This window comes from Poecilia reticulata, chromosome 21 (genome assembly GCF_904066995.2).
Source record: "Poecilia reticulata chromosome 21, P_reticulata-male-v2, whole genome shotgun sequence".
NCBI lineage: Eukaryota > Metazoa > Chordata > Actinopteri > Cyprinodontiformes > Poeciliidae > Poecilia > Poecilia reticulata.
In genome coordinates, this window is record NC_088850.1 from 9,320,915 (window position 1) to 9,339,583 (window position 18,669).

The 18,669-nt window shown below is 39.3% G+C and overlaps 1 protein-coding gene across 3 annotated transcripts in view; it reads left to right on the top strand.

Moving 5' to 3' along the window:
* The window catches only part of LOC103457461 (glutamate receptor ionotropic, kainate 2-like), an 85,165-nt gene that overhangs the window by 4,201 nt on the left and 62,295 nt on the right, over positions 1 to 18,669 (top strand). Inside the window, exon 1 of one of the 3 annotated variants that reach the window (XM_081602791.1) lies at positions 13,058 to 13,103. The exons of the other annotated variants lie outside the window; for them this stretch is intronic. Coding sequence (XP_081458917.1) covers positions 13,073 to 13,103 — 31 coding nt within the window. The 5' untranslated portion in view covers positions 13,058 to 13,072. Of the gene's footprint in view, positions 1 to 13,057; positions 13,104 to 18,669 lie in introns of those variants that run through there. 3 annotated transcript variants of the gene reach the window in all.

Below are 18,669 nucleotides of genomic sequence, written 5' to 3' on the forward strand. Positions count from 1 at the left end.
ATCCCAGCTGCTCCTGCAGGAGGCCGGCTGAACGAGGAGGTCAGCTCCCCCGAGTCTGCTTGTTTCCTTCCTTGCCCCCTTGCTACATTCTGTCCACAGACAGGCAGCTCGCATTGTGGAACTGCTGTTCTCTTGTCAGACTGAAACCTTTACACACTGTAGCACCACAGCCCAGTCAGGCTTTTGTATTCACAGCATCGGGCTCACCGGGGTAGAGTGACAAGTGTCAGAGGAAAATGAAAAAGAAATGGAGAAAAAAAAAAAAAGAGAGAGAAATGTTTTTTGGGGGGCCCACCAGCTGCAGGCGAGGTAGCAGAGTTTATTCCCACACCGAATTTGATTTCTGTGTTTAATGTTTGTCATTTAAAAACGTGGAAGATGCTCAGTGTGTAAAAGGGTTTGCAGAAGATTTAACCACACACCCGGTAAGAGTAGATTTTCTCTTTGACAGACTCACACCCACCAAGTAACACTTTGCAGAGCTGCTAAGGGTCTTCTAGATCCAGAAAAAAATATATCACTTTCAACCTGAGCAGTCACCACAATCAGACATGCCGCTTTTTTACTCACACAGGCAGCTGGACAAAAAAATGTGCACTGGATTAATCTGCAAGCTAAGCTGCAGCTTTAGTGCTCTTTTAACACTCTTCTTGGCAGAATTACTTAAGTGTTTTTATGTGCGGCAATTATCAAACTTAACGTGCTTATCAAACTAAATTTGAAAAAGTGGTAATTCAGGTTTGAAGTAAAGTTTGCAACAGCCATATTCCTTAAATTATTTTTGAAAATGAAAAAAAATATATATTTGTGCACAGCCAATTTGTATGTGGAAAGTCTGTTGAATCTAATACAGGTGCACAGTTTTTGACATACATTTCACGTGAATTCATACCTGCATAGTTTTAACTTTGTAAATTATAGAATAACATAATGTTAATTGTGCATCTCTGCACGTTTCTAGTTGACTTTATTATTGCTAATTCCGTACAGCACGTTGAGCTGCTTTCAGTACGAAGTGTGGCTTATAAATAAAATCGATGGATTGATTGACTGTTAATTCACTGTCAAGAAATGTTGAAATTTAGGGTCAAATAAAATTCTATTCTATTCTATTCACACATGTAGCAGCTCAACATATTTGGTGTTAGATACCGTTATCCTGATTCTTATTTCTTTTAATTGTAATATGGAGAAAACATATCCAAAAATGTAGCAGTTTCCTTATATATATATATATATATATGGCCCTCAGCTTGCCAGTGACTGTGACGTTGAGTGATAGTATTATCGCTGCCATCTGCAAACAGCATTGGCAAAACCAATTTGTCTCTGGGCTGTCAGCTGCTGGTGAAATCATTGTTGACTCATAAATGCTCTTTCTTCCTCCACACGTTCTGTTTACATTTTCTTAGCATAGACATATGCTGGATATATTTCAGACAGAAATGCAATCATTATTTTTCATTTTGAAGAAAGGAAAAAAAATCAATTATTTTCTTTCAGTCAACTGCCAAAAGACAAAAATCCCCTCTGGTGAAAAGAGAAGGTGTTTTTTTTTTTTTTCTTTCTGACCTCCCTCACAATGTCTGCACCATGATATGGGATCTCTTATTGCATTTCTAATTATAAAGAGGCTCCATCCTGTGAACGGATTTATGGCGAGGTTAAATGTTCAGGGTGAGAAAGAGTGGTGGGAACAAATTCAAGAGGAGCTGATCACTAATTGACTTTATTTGCTTTCGGTTTCTGCCAGTCTGGAGTATCGGCAGGCTGGAGTTGAGTTCGGGATTGTAAGAATTATGGATAACACCCAGCGCCCTGGCCTGCTGCCAGCATGTTCACAGCGAACCCATTTAAATACGCACAAAGCTGCTTAAAATATTCATGTGTCACTTGGCCTCGCTGTGGCTTATAGAAATGTGAAACTATCTCTGCTGGCAAATGATTTCCATGGTTTAAAAATACCCACTGTGGGTTTCAAGAACAAAGAGGAGATCTGTCTCACATTAGCATGCAGCACCACACGTGGACTCGAAGCAGAGAACTATCTAGATGGATTTCTAAAACATGTTTACAGTCCCGACTCTTTGAAGGTCTCGCTGTCATGCCTCGGCTACGAAAAACCTCGACGCTGATTAATTCCGGGGTGCAGATTGTTACCGTTTTGAAATGGCAAATATCCGTGAGGTATGAAATTAGTTTTCTTGCTGTGCTAAGAATTAAGCCATTTTCGCAGATTTACTAGTGTCATTTTAAAAGATTATTTACATAGGAGGTGGCTTTGGCTGATTGACCTTGTCTGCAGCCATAACAGCCATTTTTTATTTTTTTTGCATATCAAATGGAATACGCACGAGACCTGTGCTTCTCCCTTGTTGGCTTCACTCCTGTGTTGGATTTTCACTTTTCGCAGCCTTTCACTCACTGTCATCATCGCTCATGAATTCCTGTGCTAAGGTCAAGGGTTACATGTGCAATTGTTCTCTGAACTGTCCCTTGAGAAGAGTGCCTTACTGCGTGTTTGTCCCGCTTAAAGCTAACTGAAGGTCAGAGCTGAGAGCACTAGCATGGAAGACTTTCTTTTCTTTTTTTTTTGAGTGTGTGCATTTTTTTTTAATGCATGCAGAACTGTCCTTCTCAATGATCCTCAAAGGGAGATGGTGGCATACATTGATGTCATGGAGGGGTGTAAAAAAAAAAGAACAAAAAGAAAAAAAACTAAGAGTTTTTTTTTTTTGTTGGGAAGGTGGAGAGGGGCTGTAGAGTGTGAGTGAAAAGAAAAACAGTGAGTGTTGAGGCCAGCAGATACAGAGTAAAGATAGATTAGTTTGCCTCAGAGCAGTCCACTCTCAGCCCACTCTCAGTTCTGGTCCATTATTGCCGTTTTCTTATGGCTTTTCGTGAGGAGAGACAGAAAAGGAGAGAGGAGTTTGCTGTGGAAATGTGGTGGGAGGCCAGGAGTCATGCACTGCATCTCTGAATAAATGTCAGCGGAATCGTATTAAGAGAGCTGCAAATTTGCCTGCGACTACAGATACAGATGAGAAGACTTGAACAGAAGAGAAACACGTCGGTAACACTAATGTCCTTGTGGTTGCTTTGGAAAATTAAGCTGGGGATGTGTTTTTATTAGCCTTTATTAGCTGTGTGTCTCGACCAACTGTAAAATGGTGGAAATCAATACAAATCGAAACGCTGCTAAGGGGAATAATGAAAAAAAAAAGTAGAGAAAGAATCAGGCAGCGAAAAACAAATAAGCAATGCAAAGTCCCAGATGCCACCATCTTTCATGTATCACGGGTTCCCATCTGTGGGAAAGGAAAAAAGGTAAACAAACATGAGAAAAGCAAACGTAGACGTGTGCTGCAAGTGTGCGTAATTGCGCCAGGAATACATTTCTCTGTGAATGATTGACAATTTATGAAGTAATCTTATTTTCCCGCAGTTTCTAATCAAGATCAAATCTACAGTTATCTGATTTTGTTCACTTTCAGCCGTTCTTAATGTTCTTTTAAATGTCCTAATAAAAATCAAACGGTGTCGTGCGAATTTGCATTCAGCTCCCTTTTCTCTGATACCGCAGATAAAGAATGCAATTAACTGCTTTCAGAGGTCACTGAATGAATAAACAGAGCCCACCTCAGCATAAGTATGGCTGTTTAGCGAATGCCTCGTGTTTTTCTTTTTTCTTTTTTGTTACATTAAGTGAAAAAATACTGGACCACAAAAACCAAGGAACAAACAATTTTTTGTAAGAAGCTTAAAGCAGTGTTAGCTAAAGCAGTACTCCATTCTTTGAACATCTCAAGGAGCACAGTTACAACTATCCTTCAAAACTGGAAAAGGGATGGCACAACATTACACTCACCAAAATGTGGCAGCCTACCAAAAACGGCCAGGAGAGCATTAGCCGGTGTTGGAAACGTTGGAGTTGCCTTAGATAATGTTTAACACGAGCCTTAAAAGTGTAGTCTGAAAACTACTAACCTCATGTTAGATTGTTCTAAGATTTACAACCTTTTAGAGTCGTCACATTTTGTCCAAGTGTTGTTTGTCTATTTGGTAGTTAGCAGCTTACCACTTTTAAAAAAAAAAAAAAAGCATATCTGAAGTTAAACTGTCCAAAACCCAACGTATTCTGTTGCTCCTAAATATTACAGTTGTGAAATTGTAGAATACTATAATCATATAATTGTTTCTATTGTTTTAAGCTTTGGTCTATTTTTGAATAATACACATACAATGATAATAGGTGAAAGCTACTCCTGAAAGAAAACTGTCAGCGGTTAAAATTTTTTTTTTTAAATTTCACCTCCCAACAAGAAAGGCCAAAACATAAAAAAAAAAAAGATCAACAATGATCAAAGCATATTCATGTGTTAGGATGGACCAGTCAAAGTCCAGAAGGAAATTCAATTAAGAATCTGTGGTCAGGCTTCAAAATTGCAAAACACTGCCACGCTCCATTTGATCTGATGGAGAATGAGCTATTTTGCAAGGGATGGGAAAAAAAGCTGACTCTGTAGATGTGCAAAACTGGTTGAAACGTACCACAAAACATCTGTAATTGCTGTGAAAGGTGGTTCTGCAAACTATTGAGACCGGGGGAAAAACACAAAGGCTTTTCACATTTTTAGATGTTTGGTTTTTTTGTGTTTGTCTGAAAGATGGACAAAAAAAAAAAAAATGTTTTCTTCCATTTCAATTTTGTTTGCTTTACTTTTTGTTGATCTATCTCATACAACAATCCAGAAATATATTGAAGTTTGTGGACGGAAAGTGATAAATCTTAAAAAAAAAAGAGCAAAACTTTTGCAGTAAATCCGGCTGCTTTAGGTAACTGATTAGTTTCTTGAGAAGAAACAATCGTAGCATACCGCCTTTCAGTTCTGAAACTGTACATTAGCGATAGGTGCAAGAGTGCATGCTTACTCTGTATTTGCTCGATTGAACTCTATTAGGCTAATGCATTGACTTCATAACCATTTACCTCATGGTGGTATGAATATGCATCAATTATTTATCCCCCCTTTGTCTTTATACATGCATCTTTACAAGTTTATAGATATACATATAGATATATACATATATACACACACCACACCTGTAGACGAATAAATGCTTCCTGTAAACCAAGACATCAACATGTTTATTCCAAGCACACAGCCAGAGTAAACAAACCTGAAGCCACCTGCACCGCAAATGAAATCTCTGACGTCCAAACTGTGCGGGATTCTGAAGTCAATCGATTGCAGAAAGCCCTCTGGCTCTCTTTGCTATGATGTTAGACCCTGATCAGGTTGGGTTATCACTTTCCAGCTGAATAGAGGTCTTTGAAGAGGAGTGGCGCAACAGTCTAAAGGATAGAGGACAGAATTCAGGCTTCGATTGATAGAAAAAGCCCGTCGGAGGTGAGAACATTTCTCTGTGTGAACCAAGGACACAGAGAGAAACGTGCTCTGTGGGTGCACATAGTCAGGCTGGATTTACTTAAAATCATGTTCTTTGAATCAGCGTGGCGCTCCTTTGTCTACAACACACCAGGGCTATGCAGAATGTCTCCCCCGTTCAGTTTTTTTTTTTTTTTTTGGTACTTTCATTTGTTTCTCTTTGAGAAGTTATGTTTTGCTCTCCGGTGTTTTTGTCTCAAAGTAATTAGTGGATTGAGATGATGATTGAGAACACGTATTTCCCCTCCTACACATGTTGCTATGCTTATTCTCAACTGTGTTTTTTGCTGTCATTGCTTGTGGGGCTTGTTTGTCCATCCATCCATTTTCTAACACCCTTGTCCCTCAGTGGGGTCGGGAGAGGTGCTGGTGCCTATCTCCAGCCAACGTTCTGGGCGAGAGGCGGGGTCACCCTGGACAGGTCGCCAGTCTGTCACAGGGCAACACAGAGACACACAATCATGCACACACACATTCACACCTAGGGACAATTTGGAGAGGCCAATCAACCTGACAGTCATGTTTTTAGACTGTGGGAGGAAGCCGGAGTACCTGGAGAAAACCCACGCATGCACAGGGAGAACATGCAAACTCCATGCAGAAAGACTGGGGCTGGGAATCGAACCCAGAACCTTCTTGCTGCAAGGCAACAGCTCTACCAACTGGGCCACTGTGCAGCCCGGGCTTGTTTGTCGTAAATGGAAAAAAAGTTACATTTTCTTGCCATTTTCTTTTTTCCATAAACAGCATTACTGCAGAGTAAAAAATAAACTTGGTCAGATTTATTTATTTTTTTTTCATATTGCACAAAGGATTTTGATCAGACTTAATGCAACCCACTGGCGCTGTTTTCTTTATATAGCCACCTATCAGATATGCGTACAGAGATTTGGCCTCTTTTTCAACATGACAGAAGGCTTCAAATTTTCTGCCTGTCGAGGTGTGACTAAATGTCAAAAATACTGAGATATTGCAGACAGAAGGTCAGGAGGAAGATTAAAGCAAACCTTTTTTTTTGATTTTCTTCCAATTTCATCTTCATTGTCTCTCTTTCCCTTACCCTCAATGATCCTTGTTTACAGAGAACAAAGTGAGCACACACACTTTTTTTTTTTTGAGGGGCTTCATTATTTGGTCTGTTCTTTTCATTCGTCTGCCTATGGCTATTTTCTTTGCAAGAGTCACTCTGCAGGCCTCTGTCTTTATTCTCACTCTCTCTGCTGCTGTTCAATTGCTTGTGTGTTTGTAGAACAAGTGAGGAAAAATTGACACACCTTTGCAGCAAAAGTGTACCTGCAGCTCTGATCATGAGCTAGCTTCTGAACAACATGGGAGGCTGATGAACCTAGACCAGAAGCTGACATTTTCCTGCCCTGCGGCAGAGCGAACGGGGAGGGAGGGGGAGGGAGAGGGGGGGGCAGGTGTCTGTTCAGGTCTAATGGGCCATCCATTCAGGGCTTTAATTGAGTGTCTTTTATCTGCCTCTAGTGACCTCTTTTATTCTCAATTCTTCCCTCTTCGTTTCCTTCGCTAATCCATTTTTATTTGGGGGGGGGGGCCCACCCACCACCCATCCTTCCACGTTTCCCTTTCCTTTTCTTTCCCTGCCTCTACAGTTCACAATTTTCCTCCTTTCAGCTACCATACTTCTGCTTCTCCTTTTCTAGTTTCAACATAATAACTGGAAGCCTGTTGTTTTCTGAAACCGTCTGACAGGTTGAGAGGAGACAGTATGACGACATGGTGCACTTTCAGCATCAGAATCATGTCTCTTTTACTATTTTTTTATGCCCATTTCTATCCATTTGTCCTTCACTGTCCTTTCGCTCCCTTTGGCTTTCGGCTTGTCTCCTTGTCCGTTCCCTACTTTATTCTCCCTCTTTTTTCAATCAAGCCGTGCTCCTGTCAGTCCTCTGGTCTTAGTGTGCTCAAAGACAACGGCATAAATCCTCATTTGACATGCATAGTGTAGACTTTGATTTTTTATTTTTTGTGGTCCCTTCAAATCCTAAAGAAAAGAATACAATCCCAACTATAAACTGCAAGTTTTGCATAAGGATGACGATACATCTAAAACACATTTGAATATGCAAATCTTTGTGTACGAAGACGATATTCGCCTTAAAACTTCTTCTCCGGTGCAGAAACACAGTTCCTTGACGAAGACATCGTACCTTTTAATACATTTGAACATTTTATACAATCACAAACTTCAATGTATTGCACTGGGATTTTGTATGATAGACTAATGCATAGAAAGCAGTATGTTGTAGAAATATTTTAACTTTTTTTTTCAGTAAATTTTACCCTCAGAAGTCTCCCTATTTTGAGTCACAAAGCAAATCCTTTTGCATCACCCTGAACACATAATAACTGCCATAAACATAATGGTGCAGCATCATACTGTGGGTGTGCTTTTTTTCAACCCAGATGGGAAGGCTGCTCTCCATTCAATTTTACTGACCATCGGTTATTTTTGAAAGGACCATTTGAATCAAATTTACCAATCAAAATCAATCAATCAAATTTTATTTGTATAGCACATTTCAGCAGCAAGGCATTTCAATGTGCTTTACATAATTCAAGAAAAAATAAAAACAGCATGTGACATTGACTATAACTGCAGTAAAAGATGGTTCTACAAAGTAATGATGAGTGATGGGGCTGAATATAGATGGAAAATTTTTTCTGCTTTTGTTGACATTTTTGAAAACTATGTAGAATATTCCTTTCATAAATCAATGAGTTGCCTGTGTGCTGGTCTATCTCCAAAAACCATAGCAAATACATTAAAGCTTGACGTAAAGTTTCACACTCAAAATGTGAAATGCTTAAAAGGATGTAACTTATTTTGAAGGGCGCTGTGCCTTTGATGAATAATAGAAGCACCGTTTAAATTAAATCTCTCAGTCACAGTTTTAATTTTGCGCATTTATATACTAATATCTAATACGTATGGACCACGTTGTGTTTTAAACGGTACATCTAGAACATATAAAAATTTTTCCACCCTATGTTCATTACCTAGATGAAAACTGATGATTGGATGGATCTATATACATATGAAGATTAAAGATTATACTAAACCGATTAACAAAACCTTTTCATTCTTCCCTTCTCTCTCCTTCCACCCTGTAAAAATCCAGCTGTGAGAATTAAAGAGCTGTCTTCTGAATTAATTCTTGACCTTTGGCTCTAAAGGGAGATAACATCTACCCCTCTACATGGAAGAAAGTCTAATTTTACAGACATTTTGATCCAAATTACAATAGAGAGTGTAATACAGGGCCATTTTAATGTGCAGGAGAACAGAGAATGAGAACAGGAGCGACAAAGGGAGCAAAGAGTACAATAGAGTCCTCTATAATTTGCTTTGGCCTAATTGCAACAGCACAATTTGAACTTTTCAGCTTCATGTCAAGGTCTGTTAAACATCATATTTATTAGAAGCTCCTTAATGCAAATCTATCTTGTCATCCTGCTGGAAAAATGCGCCTGAAGATTCTACTTTTTCATGGCATAGAGGCAGCTTGAGCTCCCCATGCTTAACTTCGCGAGAGTTTGTTTTAAGACTGCAGGATCACTGCTAGAGCAGAGTCCTTATCCATATTTATTTTGCTGAGCGATGGTGCTCCAGGGTCTTTGCATCCTGGGATGCACCAGACAGTCCATCCTGCCTCGCACTTCTCATCTGCAATGCCAATAATGGTGATTTTATCGCAACAGGGGAAAGCGATAATGAACCAGCGTTGCACATGCATAGTCACAGTATTCTCCAGGTTGGACTCTTCTAGCCTGCAGTGGATAATTAGCATCTCTCACATGTGCTTAGGCTTGATTAAAACTCAGTTTACAGTGAGCAGCGCTGTGAGGTTGCCATCTGTCACCTGCAGAGGCCACCCTGTGATGTGCTCTTGCCTGAGAACGCTGGCTGGAGCGTGCGTGCGCGCATGTGTGGGAGGGTGTGTGTGTGTGTGTGCGCGTGTGTTTTGATGAAGGATTGAAAAAGATGAGGCACAGACAGAGAAACGACAGGAACGAGTGAGGCATGAAGCCATCGGAAGCATTCTATTAAATAAGAGTTCCTTCTCACTCCCAATGGGCTGTACATTAGAGCCAATGCACATATTTTCTTCTCACAGCAAAACCCTTTGACTGCAGTTCTGAGGTTTATATTTACTTGAACCATATCATAAGACTGCAGCTTAGGGAATACGTATCTTTATCGTGAAGTGATGTAAAGAGTGTGAAAGCTTCAAGGTTCTTAAACCTACTTTTTTCCCCAAACAAATGCATGTTTACTGAGCCCCTCTTCATTTTTCTAAAACAAAACATCGCGTCCCGCATTTGTAATAAAAAGTTCATCAAACTTTAATGCCGCATTTATGTATTATTGCCGAACACGCATTTGCAGCGTTATTCATCGCGGTGTTAAGACGACTGACGTTGTTGCATATAAAAACATCCCGTTTCCATAGCGATGCCTTCTGGATTTAATGTTCTATCATAAAATGTTTGGGCAATTGAAAAAGACATGGAGAAATGAAACCCCTTCCATATGTCAGATATGGAGGCAAGATTTCTGAAGTGCCCTGTGGAAAAACAACAGAGAGGAAATATTTATTGAGGCTTGACTGATTTTCCTGAGGCACTGCTGCATTATGCCACCAACCGGAACCGTGTTGTTGTTCCTCTTTTCTGTTAGATTAGAGCCACTGTCTGGGATTTTCGTTTTGTTTGCTCTGTGTGTTTCTTGGGAAAAATTGTCCTCTTTTTTGTATGAAATGGGTTTTAGTTCGTGAGCAAGACATTTATTGAATAATGGTTCAAGTTTACCATGCAATATTGAACGAACAAATACTCTTTTTGATGATATTACCACTACGTTTATTACACCGTGAAACCTATTATAGATGTTGAGTATTTTCAATGAATTTTCTTGCACAGTAGTTAGATATTTTTTTATTTTATTTTATTTTTTTACTATTTAGTGATGCAGTCAGTCAAGTTAATTCACAGAGCAACAGTATAACCAGGGGTTTAAAATCATTTGAATGATTGATGTATCTCGAAATAATAATAATAATAATAATAATAATAATAATAATAATAATAATAATAATAATAAATGACATTTACAATGTTTTCTGCAACACATTTGTTTTATCACTTCGTAAGAACGTATACATAAACACTAAAAACATCATTTCCATTCTGTCTTGTAGTTTTTTTTATTGTGGGAGGAGCTTGTCAGAGCTGTGATTGGCTGGGGGGGAGGAGTTTGTGTAAGACGTGATTGGTCGCTTTGGGTGAGTTTTGAAAAAGTCATTATTGTGTTACTGGAGACTTTTTGACAGAAACACGTGAAAGCACCAATTGTACTGGAGCTGCAGCGAACAGTAAGTGCTGCCGTGATTCCCTTCCACCTCCCAAGCACTAATGGTGGTCAGTCTGAAAGCAGCCGTGCTGTGCAGCAAACCCAGCCCTCACTGAGAGCAGACGGGAGAACCACCATATTCTGTTTTCATATTGCAAATGGAATATGAATATAAATGTTGGTGTTGCGCGTAATTTATTTATTTTTTTGTTGACGTAAATAAATCCCTGCTTTTGATTCACACAGTCACGGATTCACCTCCTACACAGTGTGTGCCCCTGATAACTGTCTTTTGGTTCAAATCTATGTAGGTTCAGGCAAAGTCTTTACTGCACATACATAATTTCATAAAGTTCAATTGTAGGGTTAAACATTTTCAGAGTATTTTTAATCACTTGATATTTCTATCTTCAACTGCCTGGATTCACATAACACATTTTCAAATTACGCTATGATGTTATCCAGTGACTTCTAGCATCTTTTAGGACAACCAATAGGGCCTTTCCTTGTTGTGGAGTTGGCAACAGTGACTGCAGCAGCCCTGATTGGACTTTTTATGCAGCTAGTAGCAACAATTAACATATTTAAGAAATATCTATTTGTAAAGATTGAACAAAATATTTTGAAAATGTATCCCTTTAAATGGATCCACAATGAGTTGAACACGTTCGCCTAAATGTGTTGTAATTTTCTTATTAACTTAAAAATAGCTGTTTGTGATACGTCAAACGTCACAATGACTTCAAAAAAAAAAATATGTTTCGCTATATTTTTCACACATGGGGGTCGCCATTTTTCGGCTCTTTTCAGAGAGCTGGCTCTTGTGTCTCGGCTCCCGAAGAAGAGCTTTCAGCTTCCAAATGGCTCTTAAATTATTATCATCTGCAGCCCCATATGTTAACATAACTTGGTGAGTAGGAATGCTATACATGATAAAATGTCTTCCGTTCAATATTCTCTAATGAGAAGACTAGGGCATTTCTTTCATCTTATGTATGTTGTTCTGTTACAAAAGCAGACATTCTCACTTTTATGTAATATTTTAGTCACTTTTAATTTTTAACAAAAACAAATGGTTCATTTATTTGGAATCTGTTTTTCAGCATATGAAAAATAAATTCATATACTGAATCCGCAAGCAAATCTACCAAACACACCCATAATAATAATAATAATAATTTATTATTACACAATAACTTTTCAGCCAGATGCTGCTTCTCTTTTACAGGTGGCAGTTATATTTATGGGTTTTGCGACACATTCTCCTCACCACTGTCTATTTACTGAGGAGATGGACTCACCTGACAGTTGTGTCATTCCCCCCCCTCTCTGCTTTCACATAATGGTATGATCCAATATCCTCACACTAGAAGTTACGAGACTGCCATGCTAATCGAAACAGCAGTCTCCGTTCAGCGGAGCCACTCAAAGAGTGAGAGCTAAGCAACAAAAGGGAATAAAGTGGGGAGAGACGGTGTTCTGAATGTGAAGACCAGACCCTAAGCAGGAGTTACAGACCAAAGACCAGACTTGACACGGAGCTACTTAAGAGAACTACTTACCGGATCACACAGTCCGATCAGAGGTTCGTGTCATTCATCGTTTCATTCATGAAGCTGAGGGTGGGAACAGCAGCACAAACACCAGCTTCTTTTGCCAGCTGTTTCTTCTTCCTCCGTTTGGTCCGCCTCTTCTTCATTACCTCTTGTGATTTCTAAATTCCCATCAATTTCAAATGCGCTCCGTTTCAAATTGAAAAGGCTTAATTATTGTTTTGGCTGGATGGAGCTAGCCAATCAAGCCCAGTAAATATAATTTACCCAAAATGCATTGCATCTTGAACAACACGACGTCTTCCGCGTGACAATAGTTTTTTTTAAATTAAAATACTAAACCAAACAGTTTATTTTTACATCTAAAATACATATTTCTCAAATAAAGGCGATTGCTACAACTAATCGTTGATCCCTTTAAAGTTGTAGTATGTCACTTTTATAAAGATTTTTTTCTTTTTTACATATCTGTTGAAACTGTCACTATGTGGAGACAGTTTGGTATGAGACATAATTTAACTTCCCTGCTTTCTTGCGATTATCCCAAACTAAAAACAACCAATCAGAGCCCAGATGCTGGTCCACAATGTCATGTGACCAGCTGATTCCCCCCGCCCCCTCCCTTCCCTGTACCGCCATAGTTTGTCAGTAGATGCTGTTGTGAATGCTCAAGCTAGTTAGCGTAGCCACTGATGACAGCGGATAAACGGTTTTCCTGTAATGGTAAGTTGTTTTTCTTTCATTTACACATTTAGAAGTGTGTGTGTGAGTGGTGAGTGGCAGCGTTAAGACTTTCCTGCTGGCTCTGATTGGTTGTTTTTGACCGGGAGCGGTGCATTTCTTCAGACCTCAATAATAGCTCAGGGACGGGGTGGAAATGCTCATCTGTCTCATAACATACTGTCACAAAATAGTGATAGTTTTAACAAACCTGTATAAAACATATTCTTTATAAAACTTAAATACTACAGTTTTAAATGTTAAGAGTTTTGAACTGCATATTTATTATGTTTTAGCAGCTAACTTTTCTCCAGTGCTAATGCTAACCTGCTTGCATGAACAGAAATACCAACATAAATGTTGGTTTTAGTTCATTTATAAAATTTTTCTCAATTCTTTGCAAGAGTACTATTGCTGTATTGTTAGGTTTTTGGTCATTTATTTCCATTCAGCTTTTTTTTTTTTTTTTTTACCATTCCAGTTTACCTGACATTCTTGGCAACAAAATGTTAGCTATTTGAATGTATCTACCATTGCACAATCTACGGCTTATAATTATTTTTACTTGATGGGGGATCTATAGGCAATATTTTGTTTGTCACCTGGCCTCGATTAGATCAATGCAATTTTGAAAACAAAGTTTTCAAAATTTAAATTAGTTAAGCATGACATTTGAACATTTTTATGATGATTTATTCTAATTCATTAAAATACTTGACTGCAGTAAAAAAAATGTCATGAGTCCATGGATACCAAATGTAAATAAAATAAAAATGTGTAGAAATGAAATGCAAAGAAAGTTGTGAGAAGTTGAATTGATAATGAGACAATTTTTAAACCAACTCTGCTTTTGAAAACAAATCGTCACCAATGCTTGGTTATCCTTGTCATAGATATTTGTATGTGTCTGAGGTGAGGGCCAGTTTTCTTTAAATTTAAGTAGAACAGTCTATGATTTTTTTTTGTTTTTTTTTTGCAGAAACCATTCGTTTTTGTTTTATTTTAATACTTTAAAACAAACCATTACATGCTTAGTCTACTATCAGGGGCCTTGTGATATTGGCAATACCTCCTTATTAATGTAGAAAACAGTTTTTCCTCTAGCAATATTCGTCTAAGCCAGGGGTCACCAACTTCAGTCCTCGAGAGCTACCATCCTGCAACTTTTAGATCTACCTCTGCTCCAAAATGTCTGAATTTCCTCACCAGCATTCATTCCTCTCTGCAATAGGCTGGAAATGAGCAGTTTATTTGATCCAGGTGTGTTTGAGCAGAGACACATCTAAAACTTGCAGGACGTTAGCCCTCGAGGACTGGAGTTGGTGACCCCTGGTCTAAGCAATTATTAAAGCACAGCGTCTTCTTAGTAAAATATGTGCAGACACCCTGCCAGCATGCCTAGGTGGGCCCCATATGGGGAAAAGGAGGGCAGACCAGAGGGGTGCTATATGGGTTTATCCGCGGTTGCCACGGTGGCCCCACATGGGTTTGCCCATTTAGGGCCCACGTAGGCTGTGGCCCTACATGGGCAAACCCATATGGGACCCATATGTCAGCCCTCATTTTCACCATATGGGGCCCACCTATAGGCTGAGTGCATCAACACAACTCCCAGAAAGATATATTACATTTTGTAACATTTCTATGCATTTTAATGGAAATTAACAACTGCGCATATCGCATCCTATTGTTGAATTTCCACTTGTGTTCTGACGATGCCTTGGTGACATCGTAACATTTTGACTTTAAAGAGCTCATCTAATCTCGAGAGCAGCCTTGTATTTCTGTGAAATCTGTGTGTGTCCGCCTGTTCCCTTCACCGAGCCTGTGCTCTTAGCACATATGCATCTTATTTTCACAGCAGATAGGGTTTCTTTTCAGTCACATTTGCAATTCGAGAGCTGTGGAGGGCTTGGAAACCACCAGCACACAGAAGTCATTTAGGAATTCAGCAATTCAAGGCCTGTGGAAGTGTGTACTCACAGTTTGGCTCAATTAGTACAAAAAAGGGGTCCCTGCTTGACAAATTAGCACACAAAATGTCAGCTGGTAGTTTAGCACATCCACAAAGAGTACTTGCAAATTAGCACATATTTTGAGGAGGGAGCTGGCACGTTATTATGAACTGAAAGAGCCCAGGAAATTAGCACATCTGTTGCCAAAGCTGAGAATTAATACATGTTACACGATCACAGGTTTCCTACTTGGAGCCGGGTCAGGAACCATGGCCATGGCAACCATTTCTAATTGAGGATTGTGTATGTGCTCATTATAAGAGATTGATGAAATTGATCTTGTGGCAACGAACAAGCTAATCATTACGCAGAGTGCAGCGGAACGCAGGTATCCCTGAATGCTGCAGGCGTGCACTCTAAATTCCCACATCAGTCACATTTCCCCTAGACTCAGTTGTTTCTTATCCGACAGATTTGTTTAGTCTCAATCATTGCTATGCGTGCTCATGTGTGTTCACACTTGCACCGTCAAGTGTGTGAGTCAGCCTGAGGCTTAGCGTCCAGCAGTGGCAGGTGACAGTCCACTCTAATGTCAAGAGGCTTTAGGTTGGCAGGATTAATTCTGTTCCGGAGGAAACGCTCCCCAACAAGCTAAGCGAGGTATAGTCGGATCATGCCACGTTTAGTTTTCAGACTGTATCATTTGCCCTTCAACTGATCAATTTCAGACATTGATTTACTGACTGCATCGCCCTCAGTTTTTAGCATTTCGTAAATATTGCAACTGTTTGATTCTTGGTGCAGCATTGAATGTCACCGGCTTTCATTCATTTGTATGTTTTACTTTATTTTATGTAATGCTTTCGCTACAGCATGCCAGCCCACAACACATTGATTAAATTATTTGATAAACAACCTCAACCTTAAATCTTGAATTGATTAGTATTTCTCTCCCCTTGCCCTTCAGTCTCTGCCACAACCTGAAGTGTCTAAAAATCAAGCCATCCCAGTTATCTGTCTAGACGAGGCAGCGGGCAGACATTCATAGTTTACCACTTTTAAGGCTAACAATTCGGGAATACCTCTAACGGGTCAGAGCTGCATTTTGCAAATAAACTCTCAATTGTAAATGTTTTCTCATTTATCACATTTTTAATGGTACAATTACAATCAAATGTCCAGTTTGATCTATTCATTATTACATTTGGTATGATTTTCAATGCCAAGTATAACATTTGCACAAACACTGCAATTCTGACATCATTGATATTGTTAAATAAAAAAAAAACATTGACTAGCATGCTAGTGTGTAATTTGGTGCAGGCCAATGTCTGAACAAACAACAAGCAAATTAAATAGTGTTACTTATGACTGTTTAAACTACACCAATTAACAACAACCTTATAAACACCCATCTGAGCTGCCATAAATCCTAACCCTTTGAGGTATTAAGTTTACCAGACCCCGAAGGTCTCATTGTTGTTATCCTGCCAGAGCCATAAGGAATAATGAGTCAATAAATAAATGTCCAATGTATGCAGCGATGCTTTGGTAGGGGTAGCTACATGACAAAATATCATCCATACGGATGGGAGGAACCAAGGTTTCTCAGCAGAACACTGGATGAAGCATTACTACTTTTTGCCATTGTACCTTCTTTCCATAATCTGCCTCGGTGTATGTTCACTAAATTAGAAAATTATTGAAAAGCTCACTCATTGCTGTACCTCAGCTTACTCAGCAAAGCATGCTAAATAGATTAATTAATTACACAAAAGTTAAGATTAGAATATTACATCAAATCAAGAAAAGTGACAATTTGGGCTTAATGAGAAGTATGTAGAATACTTCTTTAGAGGAGGTATTCTGCATTCCTGATGGAACTGCGTGTCTTCTGAGCTTATCGTACAAACTACGTCCCAGTTCAAGGCTCCTAAGAAGTAACTAAATGGCTTAATGGAGGAGCATTATTGTGATGACATACTGAAGGCGGCGTATCAGAAAAAGCTGGAGCTTATTAAATCATATCATAATTACTTGATTGTGGTATAAAATAACTGTACCTAGAAAATACAAAATACCCCTTTTAACACGAATAATGATCAGGCTTCATGAATCAGTTATTCATAACTCTGAGCCAGCTGCAGACTTATAATAATTGCCAATGACTTATTTATTACTGATCACTTAACCATTAATTATTGCTTTAATAATCCTGACTTTATTTATTATGTTCATTGCGATTTTATTATCTCTTGCTAAATTGCCTAATAACCCACCAAGCCAACCTTAAAAATAGAAACCAAAGATTAAGCTGTAAATAATGCATAGTAAATGAATGTTTAATGTGATTAAAGATAATTAGTGGCAACTTATGGTAGAAACTTATCATTTTTAAGATGGTGAAAAATGGCTCACCTTGTTCAATTAAGTCTTTTAATTATTTCTGGCATTCCTCTTAACATCTAATTATTTTTCTGGTAAATTTCAGGTTCATTTAGGTAGACTGAAACAGAAAAGAGCATCACGCCACAAAAACAAATTGCTAATGAATACATGTCGAGCAATGGCACACAGAGAATTGAAGGGACTGTTTTCTGCACAGTACACCTATTATCTGGTCTGTTTATATTGAGTACAAACGGCACAGGTGAGTGTCCTGCATACCCTGTGCTCCGTCCAGATATCTGGGGATATATTTTCAGGTAGAGAGAGAGAGAATTGGCCCCTGTGCAGCACAGAAAGGTCACTCCACCACTCTACCAAGGGGAGCATCAGATTAATGACCGGGGGTGGCAACTCTCCGCAGGCCTTCATGCATCATGTCCCATTCACCGCCAAACATGTCGGGGAGCACTCCCACTGGGAATTTCAGTGATATTTATGGAGCGTTCCCATCACTTTTGCCTCCTGCCTATTGGCTCTGAGTACTGATCCCCGCTTGTTGAAAGATGGAGGGAGACAGAAACAGGCCATGGGGGGGCTGGAGGGGGATAGGGGTGTGCTGGGTGGGCGGAGGTCTTCGAGCCCTTAAGTGAGAGACGTAATGCCCATACCTGGGCCAACTGCCTCAGGCAGCCACCCTGCAGCCCACCGCCCTCCTGCTGCTGCACCATTAGTCACGGAGTCAAGTTGTTCATATTGTCACAATAACCCCCCCTCCTTTACCAATCTGGTGCTCAGATTCCAAAACTGCCAATGCCTTGGCGCCATAGCATAGATGAGTCACTATGGCAACATATCTGATTCTCATCGCTCATTGTACAGAGCAACCTTGGGTGGAAAGAGCGGGCTGGATTTCTATTCATTGGTGTGTAAATAACCCTTTTTTCTCCCCGACGCCATTTTCTCTACAAGGACTCAAGAGTGCTCTGAAGTCACAAAAAAATAGCCTCGGCTTTAATAACTTCTCCCAACAGCTTGTGAACGAAAAAATGTACTAAAAGAACGTGAATCGCATTGATATTTTGTTATGATTGCATGTGAAGGACATTTCTGTACTCAAAAAGTATTTCTCAAAAAAACTCATTTTCATTTAGCAAACACGTGACAAAGTTATTTATGAGGTATGTAATATAATAGAGGACTTTAAAAGGGTTCAAATCCAACTGCGA